The sequence below is a fragment of the Chelmon rostratus genome, chromosome 18 (genome assembly GCF_017976325.1).
Source record: "Chelmon rostratus isolate fCheRos1 chromosome 18, fCheRos1.pri, whole genome shotgun sequence".
Taxonomy (NCBI): Eukaryota; Metazoa; Chordata; class Actinopteri; order Chaetodontiformes; family Chaetodontidae; genus Chelmon; species Chelmon rostratus.
This window is the reverse complement of record NC_055675.1, coordinates 2,805,584-2,826,101: the sequence shown is the minus strand read 5'-3', so window position 1 is coordinate 2,826,101 and position 20,518 is coordinate 2,805,584. Positions and strand designations below refer to the sequence as shown.

Sequence of the window (20,518 nt, the reverse complement as noted above, 5' to 3'; positions counted from 1 at the left end):
GCCACATGTGGCAGGTAGAGCCCTGAAGCCAGAGGTGTCCGCCACCGCCGTGCCATGATGGAGCAGGGGAGGGAAAACAAAGCAGAGCCGTGTGAGGAGGGGGGAGCAGAGGAGGACTCCCACCGCTGCAGGCAGCCCGTACTCAAAGCAAAAGCGGTGCACGCCGCCTTAGTACAATATGTCAACACCCTAAATCATCTTCCTGTCGTCATTGTGCATGCTCGACCCATCACATTTCCTCTACACAATACAGCGCGGACGTGTTGGTGTGCGCGCGTGTCCAAACAGCAGCCGCAAACACGTAACATGCCGCGTGGAGGGTCGCAAGAGAGCACAGCCGTTAGCTTCAACGGTAGAGAAAAACATACAAAATACACAGAAGAGTTGGCTAACCTGCGGGTGTTGCTCCAAATATCCGCACCACCGGCACTTTCTTCACGTCGCTCTCCCTGAATTCAGAGTAGCAGACGTCCAGGTCTTTAATGGGACTTGCCAGATAGAAGTCTGCGGTGACGATCCGCACGGCAAACATGACTGCCGCGTCCGTCAGAGAGGGGCCAACCGACAGAAAAGCCAAAAAACTAATGTTAGGAGTCCATATGATGCGAGGACCTCGGCGGCCAGCCGAGACCAGCCGAGGGGGATGCTGTCACGGCGGTAAAACGACGACAAAGCGGAGGGGAAGCCCGGTTGTGTCCCATGAAAAAAACGCTAACAAAGCTTCCCGTGGCTTCAGCGCGCCCCGCGGTGCCGCCGCCGTTGAGGTTCAGCTGCGGTCGGCGAGAGCTAAACTCGACAGCGGCGGGTAATTATCGGACGCTCCGCAGCTGTCGGGTCCATGTTGTACTTGTGATTGTAGCTGTCCCGTGATTTTAGCTCTCTCTATGGTGTTTTTGTTTTCAGCCAGGAAGACGCTCCGCAGGCTTCCGGTATGTAGCGTTATCTTTCCAAATCACGCCTCAGAACTAGTCCCAGCCAGTCCCGCTTTCTCAGACAGCCCCTCAGTTGTGCTCCTTCTTCCATAACAGGCTAGCCCATGTTAGCCAGCCTACGAGGGGACGAAAGCTAGGCAGCATGCAGACGTACAGTACTTCCGACAACATTTTTCAGAATAAAGGCGACGTTGAGCCACCCGCGCGGACAGACAAAGCACCAGAGAGAAAATAACTGATTTATTTAGGAAGATTCACAGCTGGCACCGTTGTTTATGGCCAGTAGTTATAGACTGACAGGTATATCTGCTGCTTTTATCGCCTGCCTACTACCGAGCCGGCTAGCCACGGTAGTTCGCAGAAGTTTATGTCGCCACCAGACGGATTATATTCGTCTTGGATGTCTTTCATCGAAACATTTGCTAAAACCGCAGGATTGAATAAACAGTGTTTTTGGCGTTTTGTTCTCAAGGATCCTTGTCTGCAACAAATTGTGGAAAATTCTAAATGTCCATGAATTCACCGGCAATATCCGGTTTGTCATTTTCAAAATAAGATTGAAAATGTCTGCGTCTGCACTGGCAATACTATTATATTGTCTCAGCAATGGACAAATTACAGATCCTAGCATGTTCATGCCACTTGTATTGATGTGTGGAAACATAAAGTGGTAAAGTATGAAAAAACAACACACCACTCATAGTGTACAAAAGCTGGTATCTAAACTATCTAAAGATCCAAATGTATTCATCATGGAAAATGAGTTAGAGCAGGTCAGACACCCCTGAGGATAAGGAGTGTCCATTAAACCAGACTGAAAGCTTAGTCATTGATCGGTTACTTATACCATGCATCAATTTAAACTTGCACAGGAAGCTTGGGCTCATACCTAACTCACCATTTGTGTAATATGATATCAGTAATATATTTAGATTGCACTACAGGTCTGATGGAAAATAACCTTTAGATCATGAATAAGGAAAGGGAAAAAGGTGGAAAAAAACATCTTGTATCTTTATTTCTTTGCATCTGATAGCTTGGTAAGTTTCAATAATTGAAGTGCAACAACTGAATGAAGCCCAAGCAGTACTGCAGAAAGCATTCCAAACTGATGCCCTTAACAGACTTTTATTTTGTCACTAAATTCACCTCCCAGGGAAACAGGAAACAGTATTGTGGAACTTGATGTAAAGCTTGAAGGCATTTCACCTCATTTGCCACTGCATCGTCAAAACAAAAACAGACACAGATCAAAGAGCTGGAAAGCCTCACTTGCCCCATTGGTAAGGAACACATTTCTTACTGGCTGATATATTTCCTGTAATTGGGGAAAGAAAAAGCTTCCCAAGAATACATCAAACAAAAAGCACATCACACAAGGATACATCAAATCCATACAGAAATGATAGAGGACACGGTGTTCTTGTATGTGTCATAACCATTTTTCTTGATTTAACTGTTAAAATGCCTGTTTTTAGGACAACAATAGGCATTGAAACAGCACTTAGGCCATTTTATAGGGATATGAAATCCAATATACTGTACTTGGTTGTCAGTTGAAAATCTCTTGGGGTGGGGTAGCACTGAGGGAATTAGGACTTGTGACCTCAGTATTTGTAAAATCCTGAGTAGGGCTCTGCTCCTCTGGAAATTCTTTATTTTATTCAGAAAGGTGAAAAGATTTCTGCACTGAGCATCAAAGTACAATTTATAAAATCTCTGTGAATGTCTGAACTCTGAAACTGATTAGAGTTAAAGATGAATCACACGTTTCCAGCAAGGCTTCATCAATGATAACCTTATCTTTTTCGATCTTTTAGAACCTCCGAAGCATATTTTTTCTGTGACTCCACGAGTCAGCCCGCAGGCACAGCACGTCACTGGATGTGTGTACGATGGCTTTTTTTTTTCCTGCTACACATCTTGCGGCTGTTCAGTATTCCACTCAGATGCCTGTAATGGCCCGTACATGGCAGGCAGCAGCCGAGGATGTGCTGAGCTCGCTGCTTTCTCCTCTGTTTGGAGCCATAATGCTCCAAACAGTTGGTTCGGTCCGGTTCATGCCGGGGACATCGCAGTCAACGACTGCCAGATGATGAAAAATGTTTCATTAGCATTTTCATCTAGATGGAGAGGGAACCTCTGTCTGCCCGAGTGTGTGCTGACCTTGAGTGAGAGCCTGGCCCTCTTAATGAGCGAATCAGCAGGCGTCTGCCTATGTTTGCCAGCAGCATGCCTGAGGTCTATGAGCGCATATGAGGGACACATTTAACATCTAACTAATCCAGAAACATTATATATGCCATATTTAATGCAGTGTTTGGTGGGGGCTTTTATCCAAAGTGCTCTCCACTACACTGAGTGCATAGATTTTTAGTATGGATGGCCTCAGTGGGGGATGAGCCTCAAACTGATGGTGAAAGTACAATTTTCTACTCATGTTTGAGTGTGTGTACTTCTCAATGATGATGATGGCAGGGGTGAACTGTCAATGTCCAGACAAAATGTCCATCCAATCCCAGCATGACAGGGTTTGTCCAAAATCCCAAACTCAAGGTCCACTTACTCGTGTTTTCCAGCCACACCTCACCATACCAGATGGAGTTTGTATTGTTGTCTTAAGAATCACTCAGGTGTCATCATGTGATCTAAATGTGGAACTCTAGTCATGTGATAACAGTGGATCATACATGGAGGGAGATGGTTACCCCTGTCTCAGTTCAAAGATGGTTTCTAGCGCTGTTGACGTGAATGTCCACCCTGAGCTTCCTCCAACCGTCCACTGCCTCCCGGTCAGTGACCTTTGACCTCTTCCCAGCGAATGCTGTAATTTGTTTGGGTTTGGTGTTCGCAGCCAGCTGAGGTGGTCTGGAGAAAGCTAGTATGATCACCTTACTGTATGTTAAGGTTTGTTCTTTTGCCTAACTATAATGTCCAAATGAAATGTTAGTCGTAAAGACACCACTCACCTGTGTAGGAAACAAACAACCTGAGCATCCCCAATCAGGAAGAGAGGGCAGATAATAACAATAAGGTCTATCTTTTAAGGCTGCTTCGCTTTGTGTTTTTGTGATCCTACAAAATTGCAGCGACATGTTCTTTTCAGTGTCATAGTTTCACTATGACTCCTGACGCTGACGCTGCAGTGACGGGGGCAGGCCGACCTCACTGTTAGACTGACCGCCTTCTTGCTGAAGCATCAAAGTTCAGCCCCAACAACTGCTGCTTGTGCCGATGTGTCCCATCCACATTGGATGTAAAACGTAAAAATACTAGAGCAAGACGACTTCTCATTCGACGTGAATCAAGATTGTTTTGATCCACTTTAGCAGGACTAATGCTTGTCGTCATGGATATACCGTTGATGTACGGAAACAATCATAAAATGAGCCCGTGTTCGGAGTGTATTTTACAAGCAGCAGGGTACATGGATAGCGGATCCAGGCCCTTTAGGGGAAATATCTGTGTCTGGTTGCTTTGGACTCACCAGATAAGGCAGAGTGTAGTGGCGCACAAGTCCTGGAACAATAACAAACAGTGGATTTATTGGTACTGGCAGCACTCGTGTTTACAGAGCACCCTCCTGCAGGAGCTGATAAAAGCCTGGACATCACCACGGTTCCCCTCACACACTGATGTGAGTAAATCATTTTTTTTGTCAGGTTTGTTAAACTGGCTTACAGCGTTGAACTAGTCTGTGCACACTGACAGGCCACAAATGATGAAGTTCAGGGCTTATCAGGGAGTTGGTGTTCGACATATGGACAGACTTCCTGTGCCCCCTCTACAGATCCTTTATCACAATCACAACCCCCCCCCCAAATTATCCTCACCAGTCAGTCAAAACAATTGCATTTATAAAACATAGCACTAATAACATTAACATATGCTAAATGGATATTAGAGCTACTGCCATGAGGAAGTGACCAAGGCTGGGAGTGTTGTCATTATTGGGGAAATGCTGCCACCTTGTGGTTAACTATAGGCATCACCACGAAATACGCAGCTGGTGTACAGTGAAGACTGAAATATGCCACTGCCACTACTCAAATAATGAATAACATGTTCAAATTGAATAATAATACAAAATAAAATATAAACTTGTCAGGTTATGTCTGGCCCGCAGCGAAGCGGGGCCAGCCCGATGAACGCAAAGGTTTGGCTATGACTCAGTGACTGATTGTATGAGTGTCAGCTTTGAAGAATACTGCTAGTGGGACAAAGGTGAAGCAGGATGTGGTTCATGCTCAACAGGATCCGTCTGGTACCTGCTAAAACACGTGTTATTGAGAGGGAATGACACTGGGGAAAGACATAAAGCCAGCCCCTGTGGGAGGTGGAGACGATGGTTAGGCACCCCAACAGGCAAGATGAGACACAGAGGGATGCATCATCTTTAATCTCTGTCGGTAGCCTACATCACTACTTATCATCCTACTATGTACATATGTATATATTGTTACACACCAGTTATATCATGTATTTTGTAATACTCATGGTCAAATACAAAAAACACCAGACGAATACTTTGAGCCTTTCCTCTATGTCATGCTCATAACGTTCACCAGGTTTAATCTGGAGAATACACTAAGGAATTAATCAGCTCTACCACTGTGTCATTTGCTTGATTATACGTTTTCTTTCAAATCAGACGTCTTAAAATATAAAAGGAAAGTTTTGTTCGTGCAACTGCATTTCTAACATGTTTTTGACAGCAAATGATCGCCTGGCTGCAGGCAGCGCTTCAGCTCTGTCAGCCAGCACGCAGACACAGTTAGCAGCTATCTGGTGGAGCATTCAGCAGCTAAAGAGACAGGAGTTTGTGGGGAATAACTGGAAAGTGAATAATAGATTTCAATTCTTCAGCTGGCCACAAATATGACTCCAAATGAATGCTAATGTGTCTGCTCTAAATAAAAGAGGAACTGTTTGCCAACACTTTCACCACAGAAACTTTTTAAAGTGATGATATGTTAATGTTGTGTTTACAGCCCCTGAGGCAAATAAACAAACAAATAATTCAGCTTCAATTGCAAAAAATATAAGATATGTGCTACCTCTATATGAAGCAGCAGCAGGGGCTCTGATTGGCCAGACCCTATACATGACTCCTGCCAGTGTATAACAGGTGGCCTCTGGCTATGTCAGGGCAAATTAAAACAATCAATTTAGCTTCTCAAAATGCATCAACAGGAATTCTAATTAAACATTGTAAAAGTGTATAAATATTCTCTCGACATACTTCAGGCTTTACAGTGTGCATGGAGCTTTTTTTAATGTTCTGTGTTGGGTCTCATTTCAAATGTTCTCATCATGTGAGAAGACTGAATGGACTCCAGAGTATGTAGTGAGATTAGAAACAATGTTCAGATGAATTATTAATGACAGCTCAAGCAGCAAACCTGCATGTAAAAAAAAAGCGACAGAGGGAAAACATCACTCTGCTGCAGTGCTAGCAGTCCTCATCAAGCCACGCTACAGCATGGTGAGCAAACAAGCCATTCCCATTGAGCTGCTTAGTTTCCACAAGCGTCTGCTCTTTTCAGCTTCTCTCAGAAGGGACGAACAGTGATGGTGGGGTCACCGCCTCGCTGTGGGATGATGTAGCGCTCCTCTCTGAGCAGGCGCAGCAGCAGGTCCATGGTGTCCTGGGGCCAGCGGTAGATCCTGGTGTTCCGGAGCCAGTTGGGGACATGTCCCTGTGGCACAGACACAGAGCAGAGCAGCAGAGGGGGTCAGTGGGTGGAGTTCGATAAGGATGTCATTCAGAGATGTAGCCTAGTCACCTTAACATTTTCCCTGATCCCTTAACAGTGCATGCATTATGTAAAATAATACATTGTCTTTTACCCAAATAGCAGCTGCACACTTCTGATTTAAACACAGTTTAAAAAAAAAAAACATGCAGCTTTTCCATGCTCTTTAACAAATACACACAATGTGGTTAAAAAAGTCCCTGAAATCAGTTATACCTATTAGCCAACAGCATAGCATAGCTTATAAAGCTAAACAGTGTCCACTTTCTTTGTGACATATGAGCATTGTTGGGAGGATGTTCTGCATGTGCAGAGAAACAGCACAATGACGCAATATCTAGATGTGCAAATTATGCAGTAGTATCCATGGTGACAGCTGTTTTAAATTTGGGAACATGGGGTTTTCCACAGACTCTGTTCGATAGTGAAACAGTTCATAGTGAGCATCTAAACACAACAGCTGGAGTCCCACTCAGCATTCCACTGACCGTCCTGTGGTTGAACCTTTCATCCAAAACATTTCTGCCAATAATCTCAGTGCACACCACCTCAAAGCATTATGGTTTGTTTTGGTACGCCACTGATTTAGTTAGACATTTATACATCACTACCAACACAAAAGGGTTTTTTTGATTATTTGTGATGCAGCGATTAGTCCAAATACAACACTGGTGGAGGAGCATCTGTGGTTTTAATGTCACTGACGTGATCATTTTGCCTTTATGTGTTGCGACAGATGACGAGGCAGACAGGAAGGAGGGAGAGAGAGCGGGTTATGACATGCAACAACGAGGCCGGCTGGAATCAAAATCCAGACAGTGGCGACCGCGTGGCCATGTGAGTCCCATTAAGTCATGACAGTGAGCCAGCACGCACAACGGCGGGACCCTGAAATCTGGAGCAGCTAAATGATGGTTTACACTCATGCTTTTCTTACTGTGGCATGTCAAAGTGTCAGCTGTGGGAAAGGTCGACTGCAGCCTCTGTGGCCTTGGTCCTGAGGTGGCTGTCCTGGTTAGTGGTGAGCGGGGGGTTGGGTAACTTCCTAAAATGTGAACATCTACCAGCCAATAACAGATAAATGTTCACCGGCCACTCAGCAGTGAAATATTATTTCATGTTTGAAACCTGTCTGCCACTTTCTTACTTTATCACCATTGGCTCTTGGCTTGTGCTAATTTTCCATCCTGCTGGTTGGGTGATTGGAAACATCCAGTTCACCAAAATCTAGTTTTCTCACATACCTCACGTGGTCATTGTTCAGAAAAGGAAGTTGAATGAAGACCATAAGATTTTTGTTACATATACTCCTTCCATGAAAGGACCCTCCACTATGTTTGTACTTACCCTGGTTGCATTAGGAAACAACACTGGCACCAGTCTGAAGTTCAGGCAGCCTTGTTGAATGAACTCATTTTGGATCTGTACCAACGGGAAAAGAGGATACTCAGTGCTTAAAGTACTCCACAAGCTTACTCAGGTGCTTTATTTAATAATACAGGCTAAAAATCAATACACCGCTCCTTTAATCTTTGTCTGGTTAACATTGTTAGCATCTGTCTCCGTGGAGACGACGTGGATGCATCTGTCTTTTGCTGGATGTTGAATAGGAGCCACTGATACACTGTAGCCTGGTTCATCTGTTTAAACACACTCACTGAGGCATTGCAGTCTGAAAAAGTAAATAGGAAATACTGGCTGGTCACAGTTTCGAAACTGGAGCTAATTTTCCTCTTTGGTTGACAATAAAATCATCAACATGATTGTTCATTTTCACATTTGATGAATTCTCTGAGAACAACCACCAGCCTTTACAGAGAGAAGTGATTGCACTTAGCACCACTGAGCTGTGACAGCTTTCCAGGTCCACAGCTGGGCTGCTTCACCACCTGCGACACACCAACACTGTGGGACTGCGAGTGTGGGGACACTGGGTGGAGCTGGGAAATGGACTGCCCTGCTTTCAAGTCCCAGTAGGCCTTCCCTCATTCTCCTGCTCCAACTGACATTTAGTCAGAGGCAGTTTAACCACATGAGTTTGCCGCAGGAGGGCGATATTTCACGCAGGCATTTCTACCTCAGCTGTTGACGGCTGCGTCGGCAGTAATGTGAGCTCCCACCTGATTGTGAATGTACTTGGTGTGCAGGCCATGCTCATCATGTCCAACTCCCTCCACGTCCTCCTTGTACATCGGGCTGATGACCACGATGATGAGCACTGATTTCTGGAAAACGACATCTCACCGTCAGCTGTTGCAGAAGACTACAGATTGCAGCGTGATTGATTCTCTGATGCTCAGACTTACATCATTCAAGAATCTGTCCATCCATTTGGTGATGCCCATTCTTCGGATTGCGCTATCGAACATGTCGAGCTATCGAGGGACAGGCAGAGTGTGAGTGTTTGGATGGAGAGTCACTGAGAATCAAAGGTGATGGTGATGACATGACTTACTGCTGGCACGAATCCGTGATCGCTCAGAAATTTTGTAAAAGGAACAATTTCTTTGGCCGTGTCCACAGAATATGTGATGAAAACATTCCCTGTTGAATGAGAAAAGGAAGTGAAACATTCTTAACTGTACCTTACACACTCTTTAAGCTGAGGAACACTACATGCAGTGACATCGCTGAGACTTACTACACTCCTCAGGGAGACTGACGGTCCTCCTCATCTCCCTTGTTGGTAGTTCCGGACCAGCCTGGAAGGAGCGGTTCACACTGACCTCATGCAGCACATCTCTAGGAGGGTTCACACACTGCGGGGCAGATCCACGGGGGGGAATTGGTGCGTCTTGAAGTTGCAGCCTGTTACGGGGGGGATTCCTGTGCAGGGAAAGAATCAGGAATAATCACAGATTTCCATATGACATCTGGGAAGCATCATTTGAATCGGTGCTGAAAAGATCAGATCATACTGACAAACGGGAGAGGAATCGCTCTCATACCATGACTGTCGAGGGTGTTGAGGCTCCTGGTGTGGATCCGCTGGGTAATCGTGTTTATAATGACGATTATGATTATTGAGATGGGCCAGATTTGCTGGAGGGCAGCACGCACACTGTCTGAGAAACCTCCCCTGCGCTGGACCGGGGCCTGCAGAGAAATGTGCAGGAGCAGACATTAAATTCCTCGTTCGGGCAGTTTCCAATTCAGCAGTAATGAGATCATGCAGACTCAACAGAAACACGGCGGCCAAGTGACACCTAACAGGGTGGGGAGGCAACTTTAAAACTGAATCTATCACAGATGTTGTGATTACTTGATCTGTGAAGAATCAAATCAAATGTTCCAATTATGGCGCGTAGTGGTGTCGTTTGTCCTACTTTCAGAACACAATCCAATAACAGATTCAGGTTTCTGAAGGCCAATGTGAATATCTGTAGAGTGATGTTGCCTGCAGCCAATTGTATTCAATAATATTCAGTATTTGTGAAAAAGATTAATAGAATATAGCAGAAAAATTAATTCTAGCCCACTGCTAATGACACCAGGTATTACATAAGTGCCATGGGACATTATAAGTGTCCACTGAGACCCACAGAAATGAAATTATTTTAGGGTGAACAGCTCATTAAGACAAGTTGACCCACCTACTCAACAGCAAGGACAACTGGCTATAGATAAGACGGTGATGTGCAACAAGACTGAGAGTGAACAGCCTCGCCAGCAGCTCTGTGAAGCCGTACTTTGGCACCGTGAATCTGAGTGCTAAATGCTAATGCTTGCATGCTAACAAGCGCACAATGGTGATGATAACATCTTAGCTTAGCTTACATGCTAACATTAAGGCACAAAAAATACTGTCAAAAACATGTCTGCTAATTTAATAGAAGGCCAGTATCTAAGCTAATTAAGGTGAGCCTAGCCAACCTTTGTTGAACAGAAGCCACTGTGGCCACAAGTGAGGTTCAGAGTCATCAAGTCACAAGTGACTCAGTAATACAGCGAAATCCACATAAAGTCTGCTAACATTAGCTGCAACTGAGAGCTCCTGGTCACAGCAGCCCAGGTGAGGCTGTAGGCGGAGCCTACTGAGCTGAGCGAGGGTGAGTTTATTGCTTATGAATTCACTCTTTCATGTTTTTGAGAGGGTGAGTGTGTTATTCCTCTTTCAGAAGTTACATACGTGGTTTCGTTTTAAAGATCAGTTCATCCAAACAACAAAAACACACATTTCCTGCCGAGCAGGTAATTTCGATGTATATCTGTCTCTGATCGCTGCTGGAAGGGTGTCAAATTTATTCAGTCATTGATTTCAAAATGCTGCTGCATTGAAAATGACATTTTTAAAGAGTTAGCAGGAACACAGTGTCCTATTTATTTCTACAGACCTCACTCCGAGCAGTTTTCATTGAAACTATGTCTGGAGTAATTGCAACATGCTGCTGAAAGTTTTAAACATTACATTTCAGTGATGTGAACACCACCAACGAAAGTCCATTCACCCCCACTGCTGTGGAGAACAGATAGATATGACCAGAGGTGACAGAGAAAATATCTGTGTGTGATCTGGGTGAACTGATCCTTTAACAAGTTTGGATTTAATTAAATAAAAAATATCAGCAGACATGACATCCACCAAAGAAATCTACATCTATGTTTGTGCACATGTATTATTTATGTATGTTAATTCCTAATATATACTGTTGAATTGTTGTGACACACTGTTAATAAGCTTCTTGCCCTAAAATTGCCCAATTAATCTGCTTCGGTCTCAGTGGAGAATGTTAGTGTCCCATGACGCTTCAAGAATAATTAGTGTCATTATATATGTCAAATGTGTTTTTCTAATTTGGGTGAACTGACCCTGAAAACTCTGTTATCATCATCTGCTGATTAATAAATGACTCTTGTGGTCAAAGGTATCATTTATCTGGCAGTAAACGTCAAATAATCTGTCATCTTTCTGTAACAGATTATCAAATATAAGAACATACACACACTGACCGGGCATACGTGCTCCGAGGTGTCGCGGTGGGACATACTGGGTGCAGTTAACCTCAGACATGAGCGGGAAAGGGGGCTCCAAGCTTTCTGCCTCCTCCACAGAGCGCTCCTGGGGAAAGCTTGAAGGGTTCGCAAAGCCTTGACTGGGGTAGACCATGTGGTCCTGTTGATACGGCTGTCTGAGACCAGGAGGCCAAGCAGCTGCAGGGTGGGGGCGGTTCATCTGTCCTGAGTGCGTGGAGAGGGTGAAGTGAGGCAGGGCGGTGTGACAGGCTGCTATGGGTTCCTCGTGGTTCTGGCTCTCAGGGAGTCTCCCCTGGCCAACACCGCGTGCCGCCCGCTCACCTCCCTCATAGCCGTGTTCCTGCGGCCTACTGGTCTCTGCATGTCCACTACACTGTTCACAAGGCGGGGGCCAGGCCAAGTCCAGATTGGAGGATGTCATTCTCTCATCCATCTCAACAGGAACACTGTGATGAGGGCAAGGTCCTGCCAACATGAGCCAACAGAAAAACCGGTTTGCACCTCGCTCGGAAAGACATTTGATTCATGGCAGCTGCGAGTCTGACAAAGTTTTGTTTTCTACCTTGAAAAGAGTCCATTTTGTCACCGAGGAAAAGAGTCTGCCGCCTCTGGTGAAGCGTGAAGGAAGACAATTTTAAAGGGATTCAACAGTTTTTAGTATGACAACTTAACAACTTCAGTGACAACGTAAAGAGACACATACAGCACAACACCTTACATAAGCACAAGTGGCAGGACAACAAACAAACAAAACCAGTTTCAACTGAGTGAACAACAAAGCCGCTGCCAACCAGTAAAAGCAATCATCACAAATTAAAATGCACAGTGTACAAAGTAAAGAGCTCACTGATATAGACTGGACCCTCACTGAAAAGGTGTGAAACACTGCAGGTAGCTTTAGAGGTGAGTTTGGGTGTAACACAACACGGACGCCTCCAACTAGCACAAAGGTCAAAATCACTGATCTAAAGGTATGTCAGGTATGCCGTCTAACATGCCGAATAAAAGCTATTTTAACGGTTTCCACGACGTTTTCCCTTTAAATTCCCAGACAGAGAGTAAAGCAGAACTCCCACACCTACCTGTTCTTAGACCTGCATTTTCGTCAGGCACAGCACGAACCTGTTCTGAGGCAAACAGGAAATATTCCCACTATGCAAAGCTGGGAAGTCTCGTGACCCGTTTATGCAAATAATGCGGGGCATTAAGACGGCAGCTGCCAGGTTGTTTCTTCAGCAGGGCTGGCATTCTGTGGCCGGGCAGGTTCAACTGTTTCTGTCATTTGAGAGGTGGCAGGTCTCGTTTCATGCTGCTCTTGGAAAAGAGGACACGTGAATCCTTATGCAGTACATTGAAGTAAAACAAAAAGTCAACAATTGACCAGGCATGGACATGAATTTACACCACTGGTCATATATTTAAATTTTATTTGGGACAAATCACTCCTGCCAAATGTCACACTGCAGTTTTGGTTGAGCAGCAACATTTTCCAGGCTAGACAGCAGGTCCAGTTTTTTCCTTTCACGACTGCACCTCACCTGGATGACAGTCATTTCTAATGGCCTTTTAAACTTTCTCTTGATCATCCACATTCATTCATTTATATATATCATATTTCATCTGTATTGCATGATTGGCAAAACAAGTGTACACGAGCAGCACTGTGGAGGCACAGTGGTGCTTTGAGCTAAATATTAACATTGACGTTAAAATGCATGTGCACAGTGACAATGATAACATGCTCATGGTTTGCAGGTATAATGTTAACCATGTTCCAGGGACAGACTGGGAATTAAAATGGCCCTGAACAAGATTACTGAACAATATTTATAACAATAACTGTAGAAAAGTAGACTGACTCGAAGGAGAACATATTGGCACAATGACTGACATCCTACATCTACTGTCTACTGACCTTCTGGATGAGTAAAATGAGTATATTAGTATATTATAACATTAAATAAAAAGACTAATTGTAATAGTATAATGTCAGTATAGGTTATACTCATTATAATTTCATATAATAGTGTGTTGTATAACCTGACACTTGTATAATATTGGTTCCAGTAAGACAATACAGCAGTTTAAGAAATACACAACCAGCATTTATAATGTGTTTTGCTTTGTTCCTCCATTTAAAGTACTACCTCGTCAATACTCACATGTATCCATGCACAACAATGTTTTTAACATTTTGAAAGTTTACTGTAGTGAACTTTTTTTAATGACCCGCCCCGTCCAGGCTGTAATTGGTTGCCTCACAAAAATGAAAAGTTGAACAAAAAGCCGCCAATCTAGCTAAACAGCAGCCAGTCAGAGCCAGGCCTTGCTTATCTTATCCTTACATTGTCTTCCGTCTTAGTGCTTCACCTGCGAAACCTTGAACCCTGACAGCTGAACTGGGATCAGTGGGCTCTCTCTCTCTCCTCTCTGCTGCTGCTGCCTTCAGGTTCATGACGCTCTGATCATTCATAATTTGTCATTTCACATTTGGCCGCATCAGCCTCAAGGGATGTCAACCCTTGGTTATAATTGCACTCTCTTGCTTTTCAGCACCACCACTGTTTATCCAAATGTTTTAAATTCATGCACTTAACAACTCTGTGCGACTCCCCAGTCGACACTGTGGAGTCCTTCCACTTCCTGGGCACCATAATCGTTGCCCAGAACCTCAAGTGGGTGCTAAACATCAGCTGAACAAGCAAATATGTGTCACTGTCCTTCAAAATAAATACTTCCTGTCTGTGTATTACCTATAAACACTTGACCAGCGCTACCAGCCCATTTATGTGCCAAACGTAGCAATGCAGCAGTCCTTAGTCTGGTTCACAGCATCTCCGCCTGTCATGGGGAAGACTGGGGTTGGATTCCCAACAGGAAGAGTGGAGTTTTCTACCAGCTGCTGATTATTCAACTAAACAGACAAAAGAAATACAGCAGCACCAAGAGTGTCCTTGTGTCTAAGTGAGGATATGTTATTTCCCTATTAACAAGCAGCAGCAGTTCTGTTCTAATGTGTCCATCAGCCTTTTTCAACCAGATTGCTATAAAAAAAATCTGACATTGCAGACATAATGAAACACATTAAAAATCCACCCAATAACTATAGATACAACTTTTCATGAAAATGCAGATTGGACACCTCCCACGTGAACAAAATAAAGCTTTCAATTCTGCAACCCTTCTCCATGACATATGTGTGCAAATGTATGTATGTTAATGCACCGAAATGTGTGCCAATCCATCTACTACATTTTCAGATATTTTACTCGGTAAGTGAACACTTTGACGTAGCATCACCTGCTGGACGCCAGCTGGTCGCCACGTGAAACCCCAAAGTCATCAGGATTCATCCTCTGGGAACCATGAATGTCAGTACAATGTTTCATGAGAGTACGTCAAAATGTTGTTGAGATATTTAAGTCTGGACCGAAGTGGTGGACTGAGCAGCCTTGCCAAGGTCAAGAGCGAATGCTTGAAAGTCTGATCTTGGTGTTTTTGTGTTTGAGATTGGTCAACACCACAGTCACGTGGTCGCTGGGTGGCGAGGCCTTATGATCTACAACTGAAAAAACTTTCATGGTGGTGTGGGTGAGGACAGAGCCCAGCTCACGTGCCAACTCCCTGCAAGTCACCGCGCGGACCAGCTCCCGCCGAAAGCGTCGGCTGACCATGCAGTAGAGCAGGAAGTTGGTGGTGGAGTTGAGGTTCTGCAGCATGTTGGCCAGGTCCCCCGCCACGTTGATGGGGATGCTGTAGTCGTTCCTGTTGAAGTTCTCGCTGTTGTACTTGGTCCTCAGGATGCAGTATGTGACAAAGCGGGGCAGGCTGAGCACGACGAAGGCCACGGAGACGGTGCCCAGCAGCAGGATGGTCCTCCTCAACATGCCCCTGGTGCTCCTCCCATGCATGATGCGGCGCTCCTCCTTGGTGAAGAGGTTCCTGGCATGGCACAGATGGTACCCGATGAGGTAGTTGAAGATGATGACCAACACAATGGGCATTCCCCCTGAGAGGAAGGTGGTTATCCACACTATAACGGTAGAGTAAGCCTCATCGCGGTAATGACACCTGGGCAGCGTCACATTCTCTCCGACCACAGTGAAGTTGACAGGTGTGACGACGTTGATCCAGCCCAGCGGCACAGAGGCCAGATGTGACACCAGGACGATAGCCACGCAGGTCACTTTAGTGACCCAGGCCTGGGAGAAGTGCTGCTTAGCCACGGTGTTGCGGAGGACGAGGTAACGCTCTATGGTGAAGACCACCACGATCCAGGAGGAGCTGTAGAGGGATCCGTACTGCAGGAATCCCAAGATGCCACACCAGGGGTGGGAGTGCCAGAAGGGCTGCAGCAGCCAGAAGGTGAGGGTCAGATCAATGAGTATCACCCACACCAGGTAGCAGGTGTCCATGATGGCCAGACAGCTCAGGTAAATGATGGCCGTATCAGACATTCCGCATTTACGGAAGCAGATCATGTAGAATGTGAAGAGGTTGGCTGGAAGACAGACACACAAAAGCTCAGATGGACACATGACACCTGCCTTGTCATACTTCCAGTTATAACCAGTGACTTTAAAAATAACTGATTTTGTGTTGGTCACTTGAGTGCAGCAGGAGAAGAAGCTGAGAACAGAGGCAGATTAGCTCATAAGATAAACAATGGCTCATTTAACCAGCAGCAGAGGGCAGCATTAGCATTCACGGCAGTTGTAATTCTGGCCACCTGGCAAATGGAAGTCTAATCCCTGGTGTGCTCTGGTTTGGTCTTCACCCACCCCTAAGAGCAATATTCACCAGCCAACCTTATCAATCTGCTCATTGGGCAGGGGGGTAAAGTTGGTTTAGTTTGTTTATTTGCTTAAAACAGCTGCCTGCTGCTACTGGAAGCAACATTTATGAGCGCAAAATTTAAAAAAAAAAGACACTAAAGACCCTAAAACGGATGCAGAATCGCAGAGTTGGGTGATAACTATTCTCACTACAAATTACCACTTTCACATTGACATAGACATATTGATTAGAGCAAACTATATTGATGAGTGCATACGGAGCATTTTAATAAATCAACAATAATCTGTTTCTGTGTGTAAATAAAAGGACATTCATCAGCTGAAGTGTTTCGTTTTTTTGGATTGAGAAAACATGGCTAGTGAATCGATAAAAATAAATCTGTGTATATGTAAGTGTGAACCTTTCCAATGAAATATCTGGTCTGGCCAATGTTTATTATCACCCACATTTCTCATTTAATGGACTATTCCACCTTGACCTTTGCATTTGTGCCAAGGTGAGATATGAAGCTTTTTGAAAATGGATTTGAGAAGAGAGAGGAAGAAGGTAGCTCCCCAGTTTAAGGACAGTTTGCCTAAATGAAGCTAAAGAAACTGAACCAGGACTTTGTGGTGCCAAAGGCTGACAGAATGACACTCAGAGTAACATTAGCCTAAAACAACTGCAGAGACATCAATAACCACCACTGCTGGCAGGCAGTGTAGAATCGTGCGTGCATGCTAAGTGCTGTGTACAAACTGTGCAGCTCTCTTTGCTTTAATATGTGCGTTTGTGGCTGCAGCTGCTGTGGAGTTTATATTGTTTATTCATCACTGTGCTGTCTGCTATGATGTTTTATTCTAGCGTTAAAGTGGCAGTTATTTCATTTGTGTGGCCTAACATTGCTTGTTGCACCCGCTGCGGCGTCTATAGCTCTTTTTATTTATTGGTCAAGTGTGTGTAATTGAGTTTTATCCTCTTTTCTGGTTAATTCTGGCGAGGCTACACAGGCAAAGGCTGTTGAATCTTTATAATAGATAGTCAGGCGTACACACAGACAGTAAAACCTGTCTGTATGGGCTGTACATACCATCAGAGCTTGATGGCTACTGTTGTCGGATTGACATTTATTACAACTGTAGCCTAAAGGTGTTCTTTAATTTACTAGCGACATCATATATCAGCAGATATATCACCCCCCATCCACACTCATCATTTCAAAAAAGGAATGTATAGTCAGAGTCATTTTTACTGACTTACTTTTTACTTTACTTTATTTGAGTATAATGTTCGAGTTGTCTTTCCATCTCTGTAGACTCAGTGTGGAAGAGGGAATGCTACCACAGGTCCTCCGTTCCAACAGCTGTCAGATTAGTCAACTCCAGCATCACATAACATTAGACTGTGTTGATGTTGTTTCCTATAAAACATCACAAATCTGCGCTAATGTTATTTATGCCAACATACGCTCATATCCTTTTCATATTATGCAATATTACATATTTTTACTGTTTTGTATCTTTTCTTCTACTGTGCAACATTATTAAGGAAACATATATTTTATACTCTTGTGGCAGCAGTATTCTGTTATTCTTATTCTATAACATACATATACATAGCTGATTTTCAGTTTTTAGTTCCGTATCCCTATATTTTATGGACTCATTTGATCTTCCTATGTCTGTCTTTTATTGTTTGCCACATGTAATGACTTAATTTCCCCGGCGTGGGATTAATACATTTTTATTTTATCTGATCCGTTTCCATGATTCACCATTTTTAGTCTCTTGGCTAATCTGATTTGACTGTCATCACAAGAAAGTCATCTTTTTGAGCATACAGAACAAGACATGAGAAATATTTTAGAGCTAACTCAATCATAACTCAGTACAATATCAACTCATAATCCTGCAGAGCAGATTCTCCTGCAAACACCAAAGATACGAAATAATGTGAGCAGAAAATATCAGTGTGAACTGCTAAAGGAAAATCAGCTCAGAGTCCAAAGTGTTTAAATGTGCAGATGTAAATGGAGGTCTCACTTGACCCTCTCTTTGGTGTGAATGCATGTACTGCAAGCATCAGCGAGTGGAGTGATGCTCATTGGGTGTCGCTCTGCAATGGATAAATCCAAGATAAAATTGATCAAACCTGAGCTGATCGACGGCTCACGCCGGCCTTTGCCTTGGGCCTTAACCTGATGCCCCCAGCAGCTGTTGGTTCGGAAACAGCATCACATCATCACCATACAGTGTGTGTCGAAGACAGTGGTGCAGTTTTCTGGAAGTGTATTTTTTCGCTAGTCAGAGCAGAGCTAACAGTTCTACCCAGCTTCCAGTCTTTTAGCTAAGCTATATCTGCAAAACTGATATCAGTATTATCTGAATGTGGGTCTGAGCGACAATGTGTATCCCAAAATCTGGGACTAGCAGGCTAACTGCGGGCTCGCTGTAGTCATTCATTAATAAACAGTTATTGACATGGATGCCCTGATGGAGGCCGCGGGTCATCGTGTGCAGGGAATTGAAGCCTTCCTGATTAATGCCTGAGAGTATAAGGTTGTGCCTGATCATGTGTTGTATCAACCGAACAAGATACAAACCTGGAATACCCATGATGCAAAGGAGCGGGTAGTAAATCTTCTGAACAGTGACGAAGACGGTGACGCTGGATCCCTCCATGGTTCATTCACCGCTGGGCAAATAGCTCACATGCTAATACCTGCAATAAAGCTATTAGAGAGGTGGAGGAGAGGAGGAGGAGAGTGGACAAATACTGGTGAGGGGCTGCTCTGCAGATCAGAGTGTTTTACGCCATCATTTGGAAAACTACTTGGAGATATTGAAGTGAAACTGGGATGAATTCAAATGCTGAATTGCTAAAACTGAGGCTTTAACGTGCAGTGAATTACTGACAATTATCAACCAAATTATTCAAATGTAAAACAATAAAGTCAGCAAGTACACAAACACTAAACAGTTCACCTTAGAAACATTCATTAATTGATATTTGGATGTGGATTTCCAGCTACACAGCAGTTTATCCATCGCTTTAGGCTTTGTTTCTGTTCAGCTGTGCTTGAACTTGCACACAGAGATGAGACAGCTCCTCATACGTTAGTTTATAAGAAGTTTAATTCAAAGTTAAACTGAGGCGTTCAGCTGATGACTCCAGTAAACGCTGGATGATGAAGCTGATCTGTTTGCTGTGGGTGGGTCACACCTGAAAGCCACTGAAGAGAAGGAGGCAGCGCAGCTTTCTGTTGTGTTTTTTTCAGTGTCTAACTGCCTGGAAAATCGCTCAGTTACACAATAACAGCACATAAAGATCCACTTGATCGCACACAGATCCATACAGCTCTCTGTCTAATGGCTGTTTTGCTGAGACTTACTTACCTTAAATAAAAAGCATTTTCACAAATCAAGGAAAGCTAAAAATGCTCTCTTCCCCCTTCTGTCCAGTTACAGTGTGTTATCAATAATCTGGACTCACACAGGTTAATGATCCTCATCTGGGTGAAAACATAAGCTGCCAGCATTAAAATGGATAAAATCAGACGTACCTGGTGTCTGCAGGACCTCTGGCCTCTGTAGCTGTGAAGGTGTCAAACAGAAGTGGCGTCTTCCACAGAGGTGAACGCCAGCTGGTCACGTCCTCACAGGGATAAGACCATCAGTGACACTGTGAGGGATGGGTGAGAGGAGGTCCAGCTGCCGTTCCTATAAAGCTTCAGGAGGAGGGAGCAGCATCACCTGACACATGATGTGCTGATGTGAACGCTCAGTGGACGCCAATAACTGACAGCACAAGATGAAACTAAATACAAGAGCAAAAAGTTGTGAGAAACAGTTCGTTAGGAGAACTAACAACACAGGTGTGTGCGTCTTTTTCCAGCTGCAACCAGAGAAATAACAACCACTGATGGATTTGAGAAATGCAAGTTTCCCTTCTGTTTGCATGATGGCAGCACTGAGACTGAACCTCTGGCCAGTCAAGGAAACTGATGCTCTGCAGGACTGAACTGCAGGGAGGGCAGGGTAACAGGGTCAACCTGTAAAAGTCAACGTGTCTAACGGCTAC

At 44.2% G+C, this 20,518-nt stretch overlaps 3 protein-coding genes across 3 annotated transcripts in view; all 3 read right to left on the bottom strand.

Moving 5' to 3' along the window:
- The window catches only part of rev3l (REV3 like, DNA directed polymerase zeta catalytic subunit), a 74,201-nt gene extending 73,278 nt beyond the window's left edge, over nt 1-923 (bottom strand). Inside the window, exon 1 of the mRNA XM_041958212.1 lies at nt 394-923. Within this exon, the coding sequence (XP_041814146.1) occupies nt 394-532 (139 nt within the window). The 5' untranslated portion in view covers nt 533-923. The remainder of the gene's footprint in view (nt 1-393) is intronic.
- A 3,615-nt stretch (nt 924-4,538) lies between these two features.
- traf3ip2a (TRAF3 interacting protein 2a) lies at nt 4,539-12,812 on the bottom strand. The gene is made up of 10 exons (XM_041958808.1): nt 12,745-12,812; nt 12,225-12,270; nt 11,639-12,127; nt 9,637-9,784; nt 9,330-9,514; nt 9,144-9,232; nt 8,995-9,063; nt 8,809-8,913; nt 8,036-8,110; nt 4,539-6,631 (listed from the first exon to the last, which is right to left on the bottom strand). The coding sequence occupies exons 2-10, from the start codon at nt 12,238-12,240 to the stop codon at nt 6,485-6,487; spliced, it is 1,323 nt and encodes a 440-aa protein (XP_041814742.1). The 5' UTR covers nt 12,241-12,270; nt 12,745-12,812; the 3' UTR covers nt 4,539-6,484.
- Nucleotides 12,813-15,123: 2,311 nt separating this feature from the next.
- On the bottom strand, nt 15,124-20,057 carry LOC121622354 (probable G-protein coupled receptor 139). The gene is made up of 3 exons (XM_041959313.1): nt 20,001-20,057; nt 19,041-19,170; nt 15,124-16,163 (listed from the first exon to the last, which is right to left on the bottom strand). The coding sequence occupies exons 2-3, from the start codon at nt 19,117-19,119 to the stop codon at nt 15,124-15,126; spliced, it is 1,119 nt and encodes a 372-aa protein (XP_041815247.1). The 5' UTR covers nt 19,120-19,170; nt 20,001-20,057.
- Between the last annotated feature and the right edge of the window lie 461 nt (nt 20,058-20,518).